Source organism: Cyclopterus lumpus, chromosome 14 (assembly GCF_009769545.1).
Source record: "Cyclopterus lumpus isolate fCycLum1 chromosome 14, fCycLum1.pri, whole genome shotgun sequence".
NCBI lineage: Eukaryota > Metazoa > Chordata > Actinopteri > Perciformes > Cyclopteridae > Cyclopterus > Cyclopterus lumpus.
The window spans coordinates 10,639,739-10,659,166 of NC_046979.1; the positions used below are offsets into that span (position 1 = coordinate 10,639,739).

The 19,428-nt window shown below is 39.6% G+C and overlaps 1 protein-coding gene across 1 annotated transcript; it reads right to left on the reverse strand.

Annotated features, from left to right (window-relative positions):
• Positions 1-677: 677 nt before the first annotated feature.
• nectin1a (nectin cell adhesion molecule 1a) lies at positions 678-13,796 on the reverse strand. Its single transcript, XM_034550695.1, has 10 exons — positions 13,616-13,796; positions 6,068-6,180; positions 5,121-5,379; positions 4,764-4,881; positions 4,435-4,616; positions 3,790-3,907; positions 2,943-3,094; positions 2,701-2,833; positions 2,544-2,607; positions 678-1,252 (listed from the first exon to the last, which is right to left on the reverse strand). Exons 1-10 carry the CDS (start codon positions 13,665-13,667, stop codon positions 938-940), a joined length of 1,506 nt encoding a protein of 501 aa, XP_034406586.1. The 5' UTR covers positions 13,668-13,796; the 3' UTR covers positions 678-937.
• Positions 13,797-19,428: the final 5,632 nt, after the last annotated feature.

The window sequence follows — 19,428 nt, forward strand, 5'->3', positions numbered from 1 at the left end:
TGATGACTCTAAAAACATTTCTGGGGCAAAAATGTACAGTAGACAGTTTTTAATCATTCCGTGAATATAGAACATAGAGAACATCTTAATGCGGACCCTAAAAAAACAAATACTCTTTTAGAGTAAAAGAAGAGAAGAAGAGTTGTCTTGTTTTGTAGTTTTCAATCACTGTTGATACAAGTTTACTTGATAATTTTTATTTAAATGCTAAAGATTCAAAACTCATCCAACAACCAGTGTCAATGAATACTAAAACCCACAAATACCACAAATAGAAACATCAATTTTCAACAAAATGTCTTTAGTAAAATAAAAATGTTTTTTAGATTTTTCTCCTTACCAGAAAAACATAAACGATACAAAAATACAAGCACAGCAAAAGTATTAACAAGAGGTCAAACCAAAAGGTGAGGACTGCTGTTCCTCAGGAAAAAGGTTGTTCAGTGTATATAATGCAGGATAAAGAGTGTGCACCAGAGAGAAAGTACGAAATTATTATGTTTTTCTTTTCTTACAAAATGATACAATAGAGGATTAACTAAGGGGTCAACCACATCAGACATCAAAAGATAATCCTATCCATTTAGTTTGGAGTATTTTCCACTCAAATGTTATACATCCATGCAATATCATTTTTTCCGATGACAGTCAAATCATATTTAACTTGACCTGCATCTATCCTAAACATCTGAGACATGGTTCACAATGTTCCCTTTTCAACGAATAGATAACACAATAAAAAATGGTGTCATCCAAAGTTCAACAACAAACGCTGAATTGTCCTTTGACCTTCAGAGCCATCCACAATGATGCAGTCAGTATAGACACACCCATACTCCAGGGTTAGCATAATTTTTCCAGCCCCTCTTAGGAAAGAGTTTTTATTTTGTCATTTCATCTGAAATTTGCTTGAGATGTTTGAGTCTGTGTCAAAAGTTCAGACGTACTGCTCTTTGGGAAAAGTGTACGCTGCCACTCCCGGGGGAGGAGAAGACAAACCTGTGACAGAGGGGTATTTAAAGATGGCAGTGGTGTGTGAAGGAGGAGACAAGGTGTGATTTGGCGTGTTGGTACCGCTGCTGCTGGTTGCAGTGGTTGGTTGTGAGGAGTGGTAGGGTTGTTGGGGCAGAAATGAGAGCTGAGGCTTGATGGGAGGGGAGTAGGGATCCGGGTAGTCCTCCTTGTTGCAGGCCAGTCTGTAGCTCACATAGTCTGCTGTGTTTGGAAGCTCTTCATAAAACCGCCCTGAGTGCTGCGGAGAAATGAGAGACGCATATTAAAGATGTATCCAAGTTAGAAACAAACTCTACAACTGGTTGTAACATATATACTGTACATGCATATCACATGTACCTAAATGTACCCTGTGAACAATGTTTTTATGGGTGGGTAAGCCTTTCTCTGTTTAAAGGTCAGCACTGTTCTGATGGTTTGGAACTACAAATCAGATGCATGCAAAGCACTCTTCAAACAAATCCTCTGATCACACAGATAACAAATAAAAAAGAAAGTGATTTTGCGAACCATTTTGCAATTGTAAATACTGTTATGACCGAGCCCTTACATACTTTCATTATTATACATTAAACAACACGTAGTATAGTACAGAGCAATAACTCCCACATAAAGAGCAGTGTAACGATAGCTGGAGCGGGCTGAGTATCTACATGAATCAGGGCTGATCTCCAATAAGAGCGGCATAGAATCTCGCTGCAAATGCGAGGATGAATGCACAAGTTACGTAGTGAAGATTGTTTTTGATTCACTTCTCCCTTGCTCTTCTGTTATGGCAGAACAATTACACGTTTGTGCAGAGTGTTTGATATGACTTCTGCATATTAGATAGATAGATAGATTCAATTAAATAATTAAATAATAAAGAGAGTATATACAGTGTATACAAGTGAGTATAAAGTATATAAAGTAAAAAAATATTAATGAATTAATAAGCATTTTAAACAATTTTTCTTAAAAATATGAATATGTTGGCAGGACACCAGACAGGAGTTGAAATTCAGAACAAGTCGATGTGAAATGATGGTTGAATCGTACTTATCTACTTTAATATTACCAACCATGCTAGAAAAACAACAGTAGCTCTATGGATCTGAAGAGTTTTCTTTTGAGAGTTATTCACAAAGCTGCTAAAACTAACTTTTAGGAAGGAACAAATGGAGGGGTGGGTTAGTCTGGTTGCTATGGATGACATCATGTTTTTGTGAGTGGACTCACTATGTCCACAGTGATTGGTTGACAGGTGACCGATCTAAGTCAGTAAATGTGAAATACAATATTCGTCAATACACAGGACCGCGAGGAACAAACTAAATCCATTTTAGATAAAAACCTTTGTTTTCTGTTTTTTCTAATACAGCATTATGTTTTATTATTATCAGCTAACTGCACTACTGTAAGGCTTAGACCGCCTCAGCCAGCCAGTAATGACATTAATTATGTTCTCTATTATTATACTACATTGCAATTTAGTGTGGGCCTCTTTTCAAAATGTGATAAATGAAGTACAAACACAACCAATAGATTACCTGGATATCATCTGCTGGTCTTTTCCTTATCGGCTGGCACGGCTTTATGGACGGAGAGGCATTTCTGATCAAAGAGAATACAAGTAGACGATGAGGAAGGTAATAGAGGATGCAAAGCCTGTTGGGACAATGGAGATATAACGGACTAGTTACGTACGAGGCGCTGCCTTTTCTACTTCTTATTTTGAGCACCAGGACGGTGACAGTAATGCCCATGAGAACTCCAGCAGCCAGTAATAAGGCAATTACGCTGATGACATCACCAGTTGCGATCTGCGGTAGAGGCTTTTCTACAGAGAAAAAACACGTAGAATTAAAACCAATATATTCCAGGTTTACAGTAGCTTTAGGGCACAGTAAGTGTCAAATCAAATGACCCCAGACTCCAGGTAAACATACCGATAATGCCGATCTCCACAGAGCCCGATCGTGTCCCGATGCTGTTGGTTGCATCACACACATAGGTGCCCTGCATGTCATACGTGACCGGCCCTTTAAGGGTCAGGATGTTGTCGCGGATATCAGCATTGCTTGGTATGGAGCCATTGACCCTGCAGAACATCCAGAAAATAAAACTCAAGTTCAAAATTAAGAAGTTCACAGAAGTTATGAAACATTTGGTCCATGTGAATAATTTTTTTATTATATTTAAACTCTTTGTGGTATGTATCCCTTTTCCCAAAAGATATAATTAACTAAAGAGAACAGACAACAACAAAATGGTCTACAAAATGCAACCTATCCATTTGTTTTTGTTACAGTATGCAGCATACAGTACACAGTATGTACATATATATATTTTGGAAAGAGTGAATAGGCTGTATACTGTAACCTGTCAATGACAGAACAATAAGCCCATTTTATGTGCAGAAAGCCAACCAAGTACAGATGTCGAGGGATTTACTGCAAAAAATCCAATGATAGATACAAAAAAGATATATTCATGATACTACTCTTGGCAGTAAAAGAGATATATCAAATATTAGTGAGAGATTGTCTATACTGTATTTATGTATCTATTTATTTAATTTGATCTGTTTTACATTAGTGTTGTTGTTATTCCTTGTTTTAATGGCTGTACATTGATGTGCGTATGTATATGTGTAGGGATTTGTAAGTTCTGTAAAATGACAATAAACACAGAAAAGAAATAAGAAGGAAAAACTCCAATATAATTAATAAAGAAAAAACTGATTTTTTTATATTTAAGTAAATTTGAGTGAAACACAAACAGAGTTGTACTCACAGTCTCCACTGATACAGAGAGACGGCTGGGTTGGCATCAGCTTGGCAGCTCAGCTGGACATTCTCTCGGTTCAGGTACCAGTTTCCATCAAACCCATCCACCGAAACCTCCGGCTCATCTGGTACCAACAAATACAAATAACAGAAAATGAGCTTGTAGTAGTGTTAATATTTTACCCACAAAGTTATAGGCTTATGAGCCTCATTCACCAACCGTTTTTATGAAAGAATGTCTTCCTAAGATCTACTTATGCAGTTGGAGTGCACAGTTGAGTGCTGACATGTTTGGGCAATATAACTGTTTATTGCATTTCGATAATTTAATGTCAGCTCTTCCTATCATTGAAAAGCATAATTCATCAAGCATAGGATTGTTCAAGGTTGTTCTGGTGTTAACTTCCTTCAGAAGTACCTCCACGTGTGCTCCACCTCCTTTAAGACTTTTGTTTGGGCGTTTCAGTTTCTGTGTGTGCACACAGCCCTGGGGCATTTACTGATTAGTGCAATTCAACTGGCATAGTGTGCTTTCAGTTTACGGGGACAATAGGATTCATCATCATAAGAACACAGGTATAAACAATTCTGCAGTTTGCAAACATCAAATTAAAGAAAAGAAGCCAATTGTTTTGTGTGAAAAAAGACTTACACTGAATGTCGAGGGTGACACTGTCAGTGAAGACCTCGTCGTTGTAGGTGGTGACACAGGTGAGCGTCTCCTTGTGTGTTTCTCTGCTGGGCACTAAAATATATTCACTCTGGACAGTGAACGTCCCGTCTGAGTTCCTGTACTCTCGGGTGGTCACTTCTCCTGGCACCCTCGTCTCCCATCTAGGACACAGAGATACATCGATGTAGGCTGCTTTGGAGAGGGGTTTCAACAACAAGGGTAGCTCATAATGCTGTCAGAAGACTCTTAAAAGGAAGGGTGAATTCAAGAGAGAAAACACTTGTTCTTCCACTAAAGCACACACGCACTTGATGGTACCGGGTGGCTTTCCGTTGGCAGAGATGCAGGTGGCCACCGGGGTTTTTAGATTGGATGAACGAGCCACCAGCGTCGGTGTGGATAGACTAATCTGAGTTGTTGGCCGAACTGAGGGAATGAGAATAAAAAACAAACATTAATCTAGTATTAGAATTGAGATATTTAGACATTTTTGGCGAAAAGAAATAAGAAGAATCTGCCTCCAAGCACCTCTAAAACTCACTAATTAAAACATTATATCTCGTCCGCATAACAACCGTAATGTCACATTTAACATCCTCCATCATTTAGAAGAACAATCCACCTTTATTTTACTTCAGGATCACACCATCACAAATCAATCTTACCGTAGACAGTGAGGTTTACAGTGTTTTCTCGGTTCCCTGCAGGGAACGTGGTGTATTCACAGATGTAGCTGGACTCGTCTGAGAGGCGGAGCAAGGAGAAGGTGATGGTGGTGTCTTCCAGAGTCGGAGTTCGTCGCCTCACTGCTGCATTCTTGAAGGTGACACGGTCCCTGTATGGCGGGGCCACGGACACACCCAGGGAGGGATTGGCGATTGCCACGTTCTGCTTAGTGCCGTTCACCAGCTTCTGCCATGTTACCTTGAATAAGAAGAATGGATGAAATGGAAGAAGTACATAATGAGGGAAGTGTGTCTGATATGAACCACAACATGGCTAATACGCTATAAGTAAAGCAGGCAAGACTGCTGGAATGAACCCTAAAGTTGATTGCAGAATAAAAACGTTCTATCATGTAACGCATCTGATGCTTTTGAATGTGGCCTGTTTTGGGAGACTGGATGTTTTTTCTTTAAGCTTAAAGGCTGTCATGTCCAGGAAACTGTGATGTTAAATTAATCGGTTTCGTGTCTTGTGTCCATTTATTGTGAAAGTCAACTCTCCTCTTGTTTCAGGCAACTTGTTCCTTCCCCTGTGTGTTTCTCCTCTGGTCTGATTGTCTGCCTCGCTCCTGATTGTTTCCACCTGTGCCCTCACCCTGTGTATATATTGTCTGCGTCTCCCAGTTCGTCTTGTCTTTTGTGCCAGAGAACCAGCCATTTTCATGGAATTCATCAGTCACCAGGTCACGATTTTATGTTACTTTGTTCATGTAGATTTTCTGTTTGTTTGTTTCCAGTTAATTAAAACTGAGATTTTTGTTGTTACTTTGCCTTGAGTCGTGGGTTCTAGTCCTTGTTCAGTCATGACAAAGGCAGAACATGTTTATGTGCACTGAAATGGGCTTTACATTATTTAAGTTTAGGGGGTTTAGGGTTTTGCTGAATACCTGAGAGATTTTGACAGGCGGGAGGCTGTTGATGAAGCGACAGCGGAGATCCACCTTTGAGCCAGCATACCCCCACTTCCCATCATCCATTTCAACAGTCTGGCCCTTTATTCCTGAAGGAGAAACACAAGAGGTAAATAAATGCCTTTTAAAAAATGCTTTTGCTTATGCTGGGTATACGCACATCACACACGTTGGCAGCATCAGACATGCATGGTCTAAGCGGTTCGCAGTCAGCACAGCACGTTGAGCTGATAGTGAGCTGAGCTGTCAAAAGTGATAGATTTTAGCAGCATGAGAGGTGAGCTGAGGTCAAAGGTCGTGGATTAGAGTGAGGTATAAATAAGCACGATTTGTTTGGTTACTATTACCACTGACTTACTGATCCCCTTTCACAAATCCACTTCCTTACATGAGTCATTTGTGTTTACTTTTGCTTGTCCGATAAACTGTAAGTAGCATCATGTTTAATCTGATGGCTTCATAAAGAATACATTTACTGTTATTCATGATGAAGAGCAAAGATGGGACATCAGAACAATGGCTGCTCTCATTCTCATACATGCATGGTTTACGCCCGGGCCCCAGAAACCTTTCACCTCACTTTTGTTAAAATTATGAAATCCTTTTACTTTATGGTTAATCCATTTAAAATCCCCTCTTCCTCTTTGCCTGGCTGCAGCCAAATAGTATATTAAGTACTAAAGAGATGGAAATGCATCCAGACATGACAACCACTGCCAATTTAGTTCTCATAGGAAGTGTAACTTTGCCTGAAAGTTCTCTAAGATGTTAATTATTCTCATATGTATTTGAAATGGGTTTTTAAATATAACTTTCATCAAAACGTACTTAAAACCTGGTCAATACAGACTCATAATACCAAGATAAAAGCTTTACAACATTTAGAGGAAGTCCTGCCCCTTTTGATGGACCACCATGGGACCTTATTTCAGAAAAAGTTAATACGGTAATCAACGGCAAGAGATTACTTTTTGTAGAAGTCAAGAAAGTCACATTTTATGTAAAATATTTTTTTCTAAGATTATTAGAAGACATCCAAAACAACGTACTTGCTTCCCTGCTGATAAAGGATTTTTTTTTACTCCCAAGATATATTTTGCATCCACTTTTGATAAAATAATGTCCCTCCAAAGTCGCCATCTCATTAGTCACGCAACAGGAAATGAGAGACAATGGGTGGCAACTATAAGTAATATCTGAGTGACAAAGCAGCAAAATGTTGGCCCCAACAAACAATGACACAATAAATGTCATTATTGAAACATTACTGGGAGTTCAGTCACTTTTAACTGGACTGGAAATGTTACTACATGAACACAAAGCTGAATTACAGTGTGAGTGTAATCCATATACCCAGGGGGGATTTCCATGTTTGAAATATTGTATTTTTAAAGAAGCAGATACAATATGGCACTATGGTTCATCATGTAATCCAATATTTCCATGTTATTAACGGAAAGCTATTGATCGGTCCATCAGTGTTCTCGTCTCTTTCACAAAGGCAATGGATCAAAAACATTCAGGGCTGACAGCATCAAAACTAAAGCTCCTTGCTAACCAGGAAGTAATGCACTAATGCTCTAACCTAAAACTGTCTTTTGGCATCCTAATAATTGTGAGAACTGTGTGGAGTTTTGCAGTGAAATCAAGCAGAAGTGGGGTCAGTGCTCTTTTTCTTCTGACATTTTAAATCTAGAACTCGTGTTTCTCGTAGTTTAGCATAATCTGGACATATTTATCTGTTGATTGCTGTTCTTGTTTTGTTTCCCCTCAGGGTGTTGCAGGAATATTTGAGGAAGACTCAAAGCTACATGCAACATGTCTTTTACTAGCGCAGTATATCATTTTGTGACTGCACATTTAAGAAAATGCCCCAAAACGACAATGTTTACGTTTCAGTGACGGATTTGTTGGCGGCCGGGTTGCATGTGATGTAACCGCCAGGTTTTGAAAAGGAAGAGGAATGTGTGAAATAAAAAAACATAATATCTCTGGTTCTGCTGTATCCGTGTTGCTCCTTTTCTTTTAAACTGTCTATGACAACACCAGCCCTGACAATTTCCCCATCACTATCGTCACTATCCATGAGAACTGTCTGTGCAACCAACAGCCGCTCGACTGACTAAGCTTAATGTGTGTAAATATAAAAAAATGCATAATTGGCCTAGATGTTGTTAATATATGCAGAGTTACTCAAACTCGACTGGTCCCATTTACTCAAAATAATAAATCTGCTGTTAAAAATCTAGGCCGCCCTCTGAATTTTAAGTATCATGGGAATCAATTTCTTCAGTGCAGCTTCTTTTCAGTAAAGCAACATTACAAAGCTTCTCTTCAGCTTAAAGCTTGGGGAAAGACAACCGCCATGCTTTTACCACACCGCAGCTCATAACACCTGATTCACCCACTGGGACGACTCCAACTGGTCCAGTTCTCTGCAGCAAGACTGTTTACAGGAGCAAGACGTATACCACACATGATTATTTCAACAGCCTACCAATTAGTTAGGGTTTCTATTTTAGTGTTAAAATGCAGGTTATTACAATACCAGGGCCCTCGCTACTTACAAACATTCAGAACTGCCATCTTTAAATACATCTTACTACAGTAAAAACGACTTCAAATTAGATTTAACTCATTAAAAGAAGTCTGCAAAAAGGTTGGAGAGAAACAAGTGTCTTTAGATTCTGATCTGTCCACCATGACCTGCTCTTGCAAGGGGTTCTTTGGATCTAATGGCATCATATTCCTGAATGAAAATCCTCAAAACATTAGCCGAATAAGGGTCAACCACAGACTGAGAACAGAAAACCAATAAGCTCTGAAACACAGTGAAGAATCGAAGTCTTTGCAAATTCTCATATCTCTAAACATCGAGCCGTAAATTGACTCATATAATTCAACATCCATAAACTAGGAAAAGGTCAGCAATCGGAAATCAGCCACTTTCTCACAAGACTGTCTTTATAAATTACAATAAGTGAGAAGTGTTTTACTTTGTCTTAAAGTTTAGTTCTGACAAAAGTGAACAGAACTCTATAGATAATACAGTTTATTCTGTGCAGCATGAATGTCACTGTGCACTTTTACAACTGCATTCATAATGCTCTGCTGACACCTGCAACATTGGAAAAAAACAAATGTAGCTGGTTTCAAAAGTTAAACTGAGCTATGAAAGTGATCAAGAAATAAATGTATATTCAACTAATGGAAGGCTTTATGATGCCATTTATTCTAAATGTATTTTTGAGATTTGCGGAGAACTGCCACAGCATGTTAGTGCCATCACCTAAAAGATAAAAACACAAAAACAAAGCCTCAATTAGAAAATGTATTAATTCCCCACTTTAATATATTAGTTTGGACTCGTCTTATGATATAAATCTGTAGTAAAAGCATTTTATATGCAAATTTGAAGAAGCTTAGAAGTACAGACAGACCTCATCATTCATCAAAAATATGACTATCACATGATGCAAACTACAATCTGAACATCTTTTTTTATTTTTATTAATACATTTAATAGTTTTGTATTAGAGCTGGAGTTCACTTTTATAAATCATTGTCGTTGAGAGGGTGGAAGGCCAGCAGTGTGAGTAGATTACAGCATTTGGGATATTAAAGTGCATCGGCATCATACTCTATTTGCTGAGATACATATGGACAGCTCACTATTACAAAAGGTTTTGATTCAGTCGTAAAAAATATAGTTGTGCATGTTTTTAAACCTCCGTGCCTTTTGAGAAAAAAAAATATTTTTTAACATTTTCATTAATATTAATGTCAAGATAATTATTCAAAACATGTTTTTAATTTTTTTACTAAATGCTTCATAGGAGCATATTGTTAACATATGATTCTGACTGCCACAATACTTAAATACTAAATGTGAATCAAGTTAAATTGTATAATTAACTGAGAAGATTTGCTGTGATGTGGATGTGTGAGGCTTAGTTTCATCAGGTTCAGCCTTTTATTAAAAAAAGTAAACTGCAACATTCTCAATTTGCTGATAGGCAATCTTTCAGCAATCTGTCATTACTAAAACTGGAGATTGATGAAATGTATTATGACATCTATTGAAGGTATAGTTTCACATTTTGGTAAAAAGACATATATATGATATATATTTGAAGTTAGCTGAGTTCAGAGAAAGGAATGAGCCTGTCTCTGCATATTAGCGTGAGATTGTCTTGAGATTGGTATGAGAAGGTTTTTGGTGCATTAGTGGTCCATCCTCCAACAAGAGGAAACATAAAAGCATGCTCAGTAAATACGGATGAAACACAAGTCAGTCCTGCTTTATATCAAGGGATAGATTCCTTTCACTTGTCTTAACCGTATACTTAATACACACACACGTTTCCCACTGAGAGTCCCCCCTACTGGGCTCAGTTGCTGAGCTGATTAAGGGGCTTTAGGTGAGAACAGAAAACACACTCAGCGAACCTCTCTGACACGAAGAAGAACTCTTTCATATCTCGTTGGTCCCACATCTCTCCCACCTTCCTCTTTTCCGCTGTGTCCATTGGCATTCTTCTATTGTTCAGACGATGGGAAATGACCTCAGCCCTCATGACAATACACTATAAACAGCAGCACACTGGCAAGAGACGACCATGGGAACGTAGCAAAACAATAGCAATATTGTTTCACACGTGAATGTCAACCATGCAAAAACAGCAAGAGCATCACAACGTGGTGCTGGGCTTTTTGTTCATATCCTGAGTGGATATCCTCCATCTTTCTTCATCATTATCATTATATGACGAGCCATTTATAACCTTTTCTTGTATGTGTGAGAGTTAAAATCAGAGGCAGGTTTTTGCTGTGGGCTTTTTGGTAAATAGTTTACAGATGCACCAATACCAATTTAAGTATGATAATTGTTTTATTGGACCATTATTTAAACAGGAAAGCCTTACTGAGATTAAGAAAATATGTTTGTCAAGAGTGCTGTGGTGACTGATAAAGAGAATTCCAGGAAACTGCAATGTTTCAAGGCTGAACAAACTACATTTAACTTCAGCAATCAGAAGGCCAGCGATACGAAAAAAACTAAACTCATGCCACAGATGAGAAAATGAAAAACCACAGCAACAGAAAGAGGAGAGAACAGATTAACTGTTAAATCTTTAGGATTTCAAATATGTGATTGATCGGGGATTACACACTGTGTTTATGTCTTTGGCGTTGTGACTTGCTACAATGTGGGGAAACTGAAGCGCGGTGAAGACCAACTGACACACGCTCAAAATGCACACAATGCTCAGGCTAAACCGTAACGTTGGAAAACTACGTGCAGCCTGAAAGTGAGCGAGGTTCAGAGGTTTATGATAGGACTGGATACCAGTTCCTGTTATTCGGCTTTTATTCCACAAGCCACATATTTATTGCTCAAAACCATAAGATTGCAGTGAAAAACCAATAACAGAAACAGACTTTTGGATATCCACTTCGATAAATCCTGCGTGCGCCTCTCGATTTTTAAGTTCTTCTCTCATTTTCCACAAAATCGATTATAATCTCTTATTGTTTTTGATTGGGATCTGTCTGCACATGCATGGATACGTGTGCGTGTTTGTGTGGGTGTGTAATCTCTGTGGCACTGCAGGAACGTGGAGTGTGCACTTGGCCGGTGTTCAGCGGGCAGCTCACAGGATTATAATGACTGTTGCTGCTGCATCTGTTTTGGGACATAAGAGGAGAATAAAAACCCAAGACAGAGAAGAAATGGAGAGAAATAAACAAATGTCTGTGGAGGAAGATCAACTGATTAAGAGACAATGAAGTAGGGTGCTTCAAATGGGCTGAATCTGGAAAGGGAGGTGCACAAAGAAGAGGCAAACAAAATGGGAAGAGGACAGAAGGGTGATGTGCTTGTGCTGGATTATTTCTGTGGAGCAGTGTGTGTGTTCCAGCTGCGGACCGTGGATTATACAAAAACTCATGAGGGTGCCTGTCTGTCAGTCTCGGTCAGCCTTTTCTGTGTCTGCAAACTTAAATGTGGAAACATCTCAGTGATTGACTGTGACAGCGCTGCTGAGGCATCCACTGACAGACTCGGAGTGTGCACACCCAGGAGAAGACAGACACACTGCAGCAACAGTCAGCAGGCTGGGACTTGGCACTAGTCATGTTGTTATACCCTTCCTGCTCCCTGTGTCACTCTAATCCACTGCTCTGTCCTTCAACATGACAATCCCACACATGGCATGGCCTCACACTCAGAAATAACACGTATACACACCAGACTATTACTGCTCAACTTTAGCGCAGGGGGGTTTACCACGGACTGAGTGAAAAAAGCAATCACAGCAGATGTCACAGCAGCTAAATACATCCGTATGCTGCCACAATCGCTTTTGTCATTACGTAATATGTATACCATCACCCCCCTTTTATTACACAGCCACAAGTCTGATGCTTGCTGCATGTTTGCCCCGAGCTTAGGGTGATTACACAGCTGCACCTGTTACAATGAGGCAAGAGTTACAGTCATTCAAACACGCACACGCACACACACACATACACACACACAACACTGTAAGATGAGGGGATGCCATCTGCAGGGGCAGCCACATCTTATTGTGAATACACCAGTGCACCTGCTGAATGCGACTTTAGTTTGACAACTGTCTAAGACTCACTGAAAAATGCAAGAGCCTGCTATGACTTCTGCACTGGTTGGAAGTAAAAGCCATATAGTTTTAGAGATTAAGTAATTTGGGTATGAAGACGTTACGAAGTTTGATGCTCCTAAAACTAAAACAGTAGCACTGAATTAAGCAAAAGGGGTTTTAAGACGCTGAACTTAAAAAGAATAAACCTACTATACAGAATATTGAAAATTAACTTAACTTTAAAAATCACTACAAAATCATCAGGCACCTTATATTGGGTTTATTAAGTTGTAGCTAATAGCTTTGGTTATCATTAATACATCATGATTTCATGCTTCACATCAGTTGTAATAATAAGAACTCTTTGGTTATAAGGTTACCAACCCAAAAGTTGTGCCTATAAGAGATCTATTAAACAACAGTGAATGATTTGTTAATAACTAATTAATTCATCAATTACAACGTTTATCAAGAGTGACTAATCAGAAGCCTACAGTTAGCCTACTGTACTTACATTAAAACATATTTAAATCCATACTTATGTATGTAACACGAATATAAAATGGACATAAGACATTATTAACACTCAATTTCCATATAATACAACATAATTTGTCAAAATAAAAGCCTATATCTAACTACAACAATATAACTGCCATGATCATAGTAAAGCAGGTTATAGAAGACTATAAAGCAACCGCCAATTAAAACTACAACAATGACGTGTTTATAACTATTGTGCTATGATTTCTACTATTGATCGACCTCTTCGCTGAGTGTAACGCTGCCTCCTTGTGATTGGTTTACGTTTGATACAGAACAATCAATCATGTCTTTCACCTGGATTCACATGTCACATCACAATTATTTACCAGGTGTTGAGAAAAGCAGAGCAACCTACCTGGAATAACACAAGTGGTTATCAGGAATATCCAAAATCCAGTGCTGTCCATGCCCAGACCACCGTTGCCAGCTTCTCGCTGTGGTTAAATTCCCAGTGTGCACTTGTTTTACGCCTCCTGCCTCCCAGACTGAGCGCGAGGCAGCCGGTTGTGCTTCAGGTCCGCCTGTCCGGGTCCAGTCAGGTCTCCATGTATGCGACGAGCTCCCGCGCCTCTAGTTCACGGACAAATATTGTTCTCAAAGTTAACTCCACACCCAGTGTCACTTTTTCTTTCTCGCACTCTAATGCCGACTTCCCTAATGAAGCAGCAGCCTCTGTCTGGCTGAAGCTCGGCGGGGATAAAGCAGCTTAACGCGTGGGCAGATTATTTCCCAGATAGCCTTCCCCCAGTCCCGACCGACAGCTATCCGTCACCGTGTGAGGGCTGAGCTGAGCAACCCGCCGGCTGTCTAGTGTGCACAGAGGGAAAAGGCGCATTTAGGCTCATTTCAAATGAGCAGACTCAATAGACGCAATTAGGGGCCCGGACAGGGACGGAGATACAGGAATGAGCTCCCAGTGACTGTAGCCCCCCCAACACGGAGCTGTTGAATCCCACCAATGACTCTGAGCTAGAAGATATTATTAAATGGAAGAAAACAAACAATAATTTTAACGATCAAAACTTTCTGATTGTTGCTTTTGATTTTGGTTAATATGTATTTTGTCTCCTTCCCCTTGGGCAGCATCGCATATTCCGTCAGTGGGGAATTTGAAGAAGACATCCACTGTTTGCACTAGTATAACCAGGTGGCCTCATGATTTAGAAATCTACTATGGGATAAGTTAAGTCTGTATTCTACTCAAATGAACTGACATTATCCCCTAACTAAGAAGTCAAAGCTTTAAGTAACATCCGCTTCTATTAAAAAATATGATGCTATTTAGTTTTACAAATGTTATTATATTATATAGGCCTATTTATGTTTATAAAATACTCACAAAGACAAGTGTGAATGGGTCTCCATGCTGATGATTTGCACCCAAAATGTCACGCCGGGGCACTAATGAGAGAACCCAAATGCACGACCCGAGGCAGAGAGTAAAGTTCACAAGGAATCCTTTATTGATAAAGGTAATATTGCAACAGGATAGAGTCTCTGGAGAAGGACCGCCGAAGGTTCTCCCGATGTAACTGGGGAGGGACTGAGGCCGGTCGGCAAGGCTCTGACCCGCTGTGGTGAGAGCAGCTGTCTCACTCAGGGGAGAGTAGAATCGTCAACGTAAACAGTCCAGGGTCATTCACAGGAGGGCAGTCAAACTCGGCAGAGGTACAGGCAGGGATCGGGCTTACTCGGAAACGAAGGGACGTCGGAATCAGAACAGGATATCAGGCAGGAAGAACGCTGGTAAGTTGACTCACAGGTGAAGAAAAACGAACTGGCAACGAGACAAGTGAAGCACAGAGTATATATACACACTGGGAGGGGAGTTAACGAGACACAGGTGAAACACATCAGGGCAGGGAGAGGTAATCACATATGAGGAAGTAAAGACAGCAGACATGACACAGGAGGAAACAATCAGGGACAGGGCAGACAATCACAGGGACAGGAAGTGGAGAGAAACAGAGGACACGAGAGACAAGGACTTCAAAATAAGACAGGAAACACGACACAACACTACAGATCCTGACACAAAAGGCTGTCAAACTTGTCAACACAGCCTCCATCATTTTTGACGAGGAAATAGGCAGAAGGAAAATGCAGAGCTTGCCAAAAACAAATGGAATATAACCCCAATCACAAAGATGCTGATTTGATCAGCAGTAATATCATTCCCCCTAGTACATTTAAGTTAATTTGAGGTGCAATTTTTACTTTTTACAAATAAAAGACATGACAGGTTTGCACATGATTGAGATCACAGGCAACCTCCGCAATTATTACGAATCAGAGGTCCCATAATACTAGTCCTGTGCGAATAGGGCTAAAGAAGACATTTGTAAAGCTCTCCACATCCCAGAGTTTAATGAAATGAGATACACAGTGAAATCTTGTGAAATATGTTTACGGGATCTCAGAATAACACAACATTGTGTAACAGCCCAGACCCAAAGGACAGTATATATCTCTGTATGTATATATATCCATCCATCCATCTTCAATACCGCTTATCCTCATTAGGGTCGCGGGGGCGCTGGAGCCTATCCCAGCTGACATAGGGCGAAGGCAGGGGACACCCTGGACAGGCCGCCAGTCTATCGAGGGCACATGTAGGGACATACAACCATTCACTCTCACATTCACACCTATGGGCAATTTAGAGATCAATTAACCTGCAGCATGTCTTTGGACTGTGGGAGGAAGCCGGAGAGCCCGGAGAGAACCCACGCTGCCACGGGGAGAACATGCAAACTCCACACAGAAGGACCGCTCCGACCGGGAATCGAACCCACGGCCCCTCTTGCTGTGAGGCGACAGTGCTAGCCACTACACCACCGTGCAGCCCCATGTGTGTGTTTATGTATATATATATATATATATATATATATATATATATATATATATATATATATATATATATATATATATATATATATATATATATATATATATATATATATATATATATATATATATATATATATATATATATATATATATATATATATATATATATATATATATATATATATATATATATATATATATATAATATAATATAAAACCTTATTGAACCCACAAACTATATTTTTCTCCATGAGACCTACCTGGCTCTGTAGATAATAAATGGATAGATGGAAAAACCAATAAATACAAATGGTAAAGCTTACACTTGTAGCCTATGGATAAACCAAAAATATGAAATGAGTATACTATAAGAGTTTGACATTCATATGCACTGAAAACTACTAGGAAATGTGATTGCAAAATGCTTAGATCCTATAGCCTGCATGTCCAGGTGGTTATCGGATTTGAAGAGGCAGGCGAGAAATGAAAAAGGAAAATGAGAATTTGCAGAATGCACTGGGGGGAGGAGGGAAGAGTCTGAGGCTTTGTCTGAATGGGCCTGAAGATGAAAAAGATGATATAGAGATGATATAGGACACGTCTGTCTGATAAGCTACAGAGAAATGTGTTCAAGGAGGCATTCATTTCCACACAAACATGTTGTGAATGCAAAATAGTTGCATGTATATGACCATAACTAATATGAAACACGGTTGCTATAGGAAGCCACACAATATTTTTTATATTCATAAGAAACTTGTTTTTCGAGGGATGAATTAACGTTATTAATATTTAATAAAACAAGCCTGCTGTGCTATAACTCCTTATTGTTGTTGTTCTTTAAATTTATCTCAGCCAAAATGAATACTTTTCAAACATTACTAACATAATACTTTCAACAAAAATGGAGTTTACATGTTCTCCCTTTTTGTGTCGGTTTCAGCAGGTCATTCAGGCCACAGACTGATTGTATGAATGTGAGCCTGCAGTATACTCCAGATTAACAAATAACCTGTCCAGATGTTTGCCTTCTGCAGAGAACATTCTGGGGATGGTGCAGTGCTCCGTGACTACGGCTGAACAATTTAGAAAAAATATCTAATTGCTATTATGTTGACAGATTTTACCATTGCAATATGGTTTGTTATTAGAGAGAATGATCATTTAAAAATAATTGTTCACATATCCACTATGATGTATTTTCTTCTGGGATGTCTGTTGCATATGATGTGTAGGTGAGGACAACTCTGCAGCGGGACAATTTAGCCTTTACAAAAATTGTGCCTCCTGCAATATGAACATTGCAGTAGGCCATATTATGGTTTTGACAACATTTTGATTGATTGTGCAGCCTTAATTATAGTGTTGCTAGAATTGTGTTGGTACAATATGATATATGATATGTAATATGAGGATAATTGAGGGATTGAAACATATGTGAAAAATATCCTTACAAAATGATCCACTTTATTCAGACATTTTATTACTTTTTTCCCCCACATATTTTCATCTGTGCTTTTGTAGCATTTAACTCTCACTTTCAAAAAAGTGGACTTTCATTGAATGATTTTGCTCATATTCCTCCGTATACAGCCACCACTGAACTTCTCATGAACTACAACTGGCACCTTGTGATGAATGCTGTCAATCTGCATCCTACTCACTGTGTGAAATTCTTATTATTGGCCTCAGGGGGGAAACACTGAGCCATTTTACCCGAGTCATTTGGTATGACAGAGCTAGAAATTTCTAAGGGGTCAAAAATTCACCCTGTGATGCACGATTATACTGAGCAAACAGGACGTCAATACAATTACATATCTCTTTAAAAAAATAATGTATGGTTAAGGGTTTGTGTAGAGTTGTGTGCTTGCTAAACAGGGTGCCATACAATAACCACTCTAGTCTCAGTGGAAGTCATTTATAATGTATTAGAGTAGCTTTAAAAAGGGGAAATGTGAGGGCATCTACCACATAAGGAGACATAAGGGGAAATCAGGACTGGAGTGGAGCTCCGGAAATGAGACAAAGGTGAGGAGAGGACTAGAGAGGAAAGGGAACAAGGTCAACATGCTGCTGATGAAAATGATGATGCTGACAGAGTTTTGCAGCCCGCCTGCTGCCCTCCGTCAGGCACTGCAGAGGAGCAAGATGAATCAGCGTTCTCTGGTCCACCCTCATCCCTCCCACTCTCTCCCTCCGCCTCTCTGTTTTGCTCCCACTTCGTCTCAGAAGTGTGATGCTCTGCAGTGCTGTACACTGAAGCCACCAGCTGTTTATCCCCCAGTCGGACAAGAGCACGCAGGCCGGAGCTACTACATCATCCAGCCCCGACAGGAGGTAAGACTCCTCACAGATGTTCAGCTGCAGCTCGGGGAATAGATATGAGCACTATAGGGTCATATCAAGGAGACAGGAATATGCTAGAACATTGAGGTACGCATGGCATGATAACAGAAAATACCCACGTGCAGTGACGAGTAAACATTAGTCTATAACTTAACATTCAAAACTCATTATGTAATATTAGACTTTGTATACCGATAAATGCAGAAGTGCGTCAAGGGCATTGAAAAATGTGAGGAATAGTATAAAAAGCAAACAGTAAAACCGGATGATGAAAACAGCTGTGCACTCTTTCACTTTGAATCCTGCCCAGTCATTGGATTGGGCCACAGGTTGCCTCAGATCAAGTTCTGGAGGCAACTAGAGGACATTTAAAGCCATTTATATCAGATCGTCTGAACAGTGTCAGCCCAAAATCAATTTTTGCTGGATCAAAATATTTTGTATTTCTGCATTACCTCAATCAGACTGACCTAATAACCGCCTGGAGAGCTGGTGGATGACTGTATACATTTTGTTTCTTATAAATGCTCTTTTTAATTGTACCTTTCTCTTTTTTTTCAAAGTTGGATGGGTGCTTTTCCATCATGCTCAAGTCTCTGTTTGTGTTTGGAGTGCTGGGAGGTGAGAATTACTTATAATATTTTTTTTCCTCTGGTCTTGAGACTTCCACTTGTGTGAAAAAGGCTTATAATATATTATATCTCTTAACACTCTCATCCCTTCTGTGTTTCCCATATGTGTTTTGCCCCAGTGTTGCTGATGCCAGCCAAGTGCGATCTGATATCTGTGTGTGTTGAAAATGACAATGACCTAAGAGTAGACTGTCTGATCGAGCCCAAGCCCAATAAGATCAACAGCTATGAGTTCTCTTGGTCCTCTGGAACCAAAGAGTTTCTCATAAACACCAATGTGTCCGGTTCATCAGCAGAGGGCAAGTTCAAAGACAAAAGCTACGTGGAGGAGCTGGAG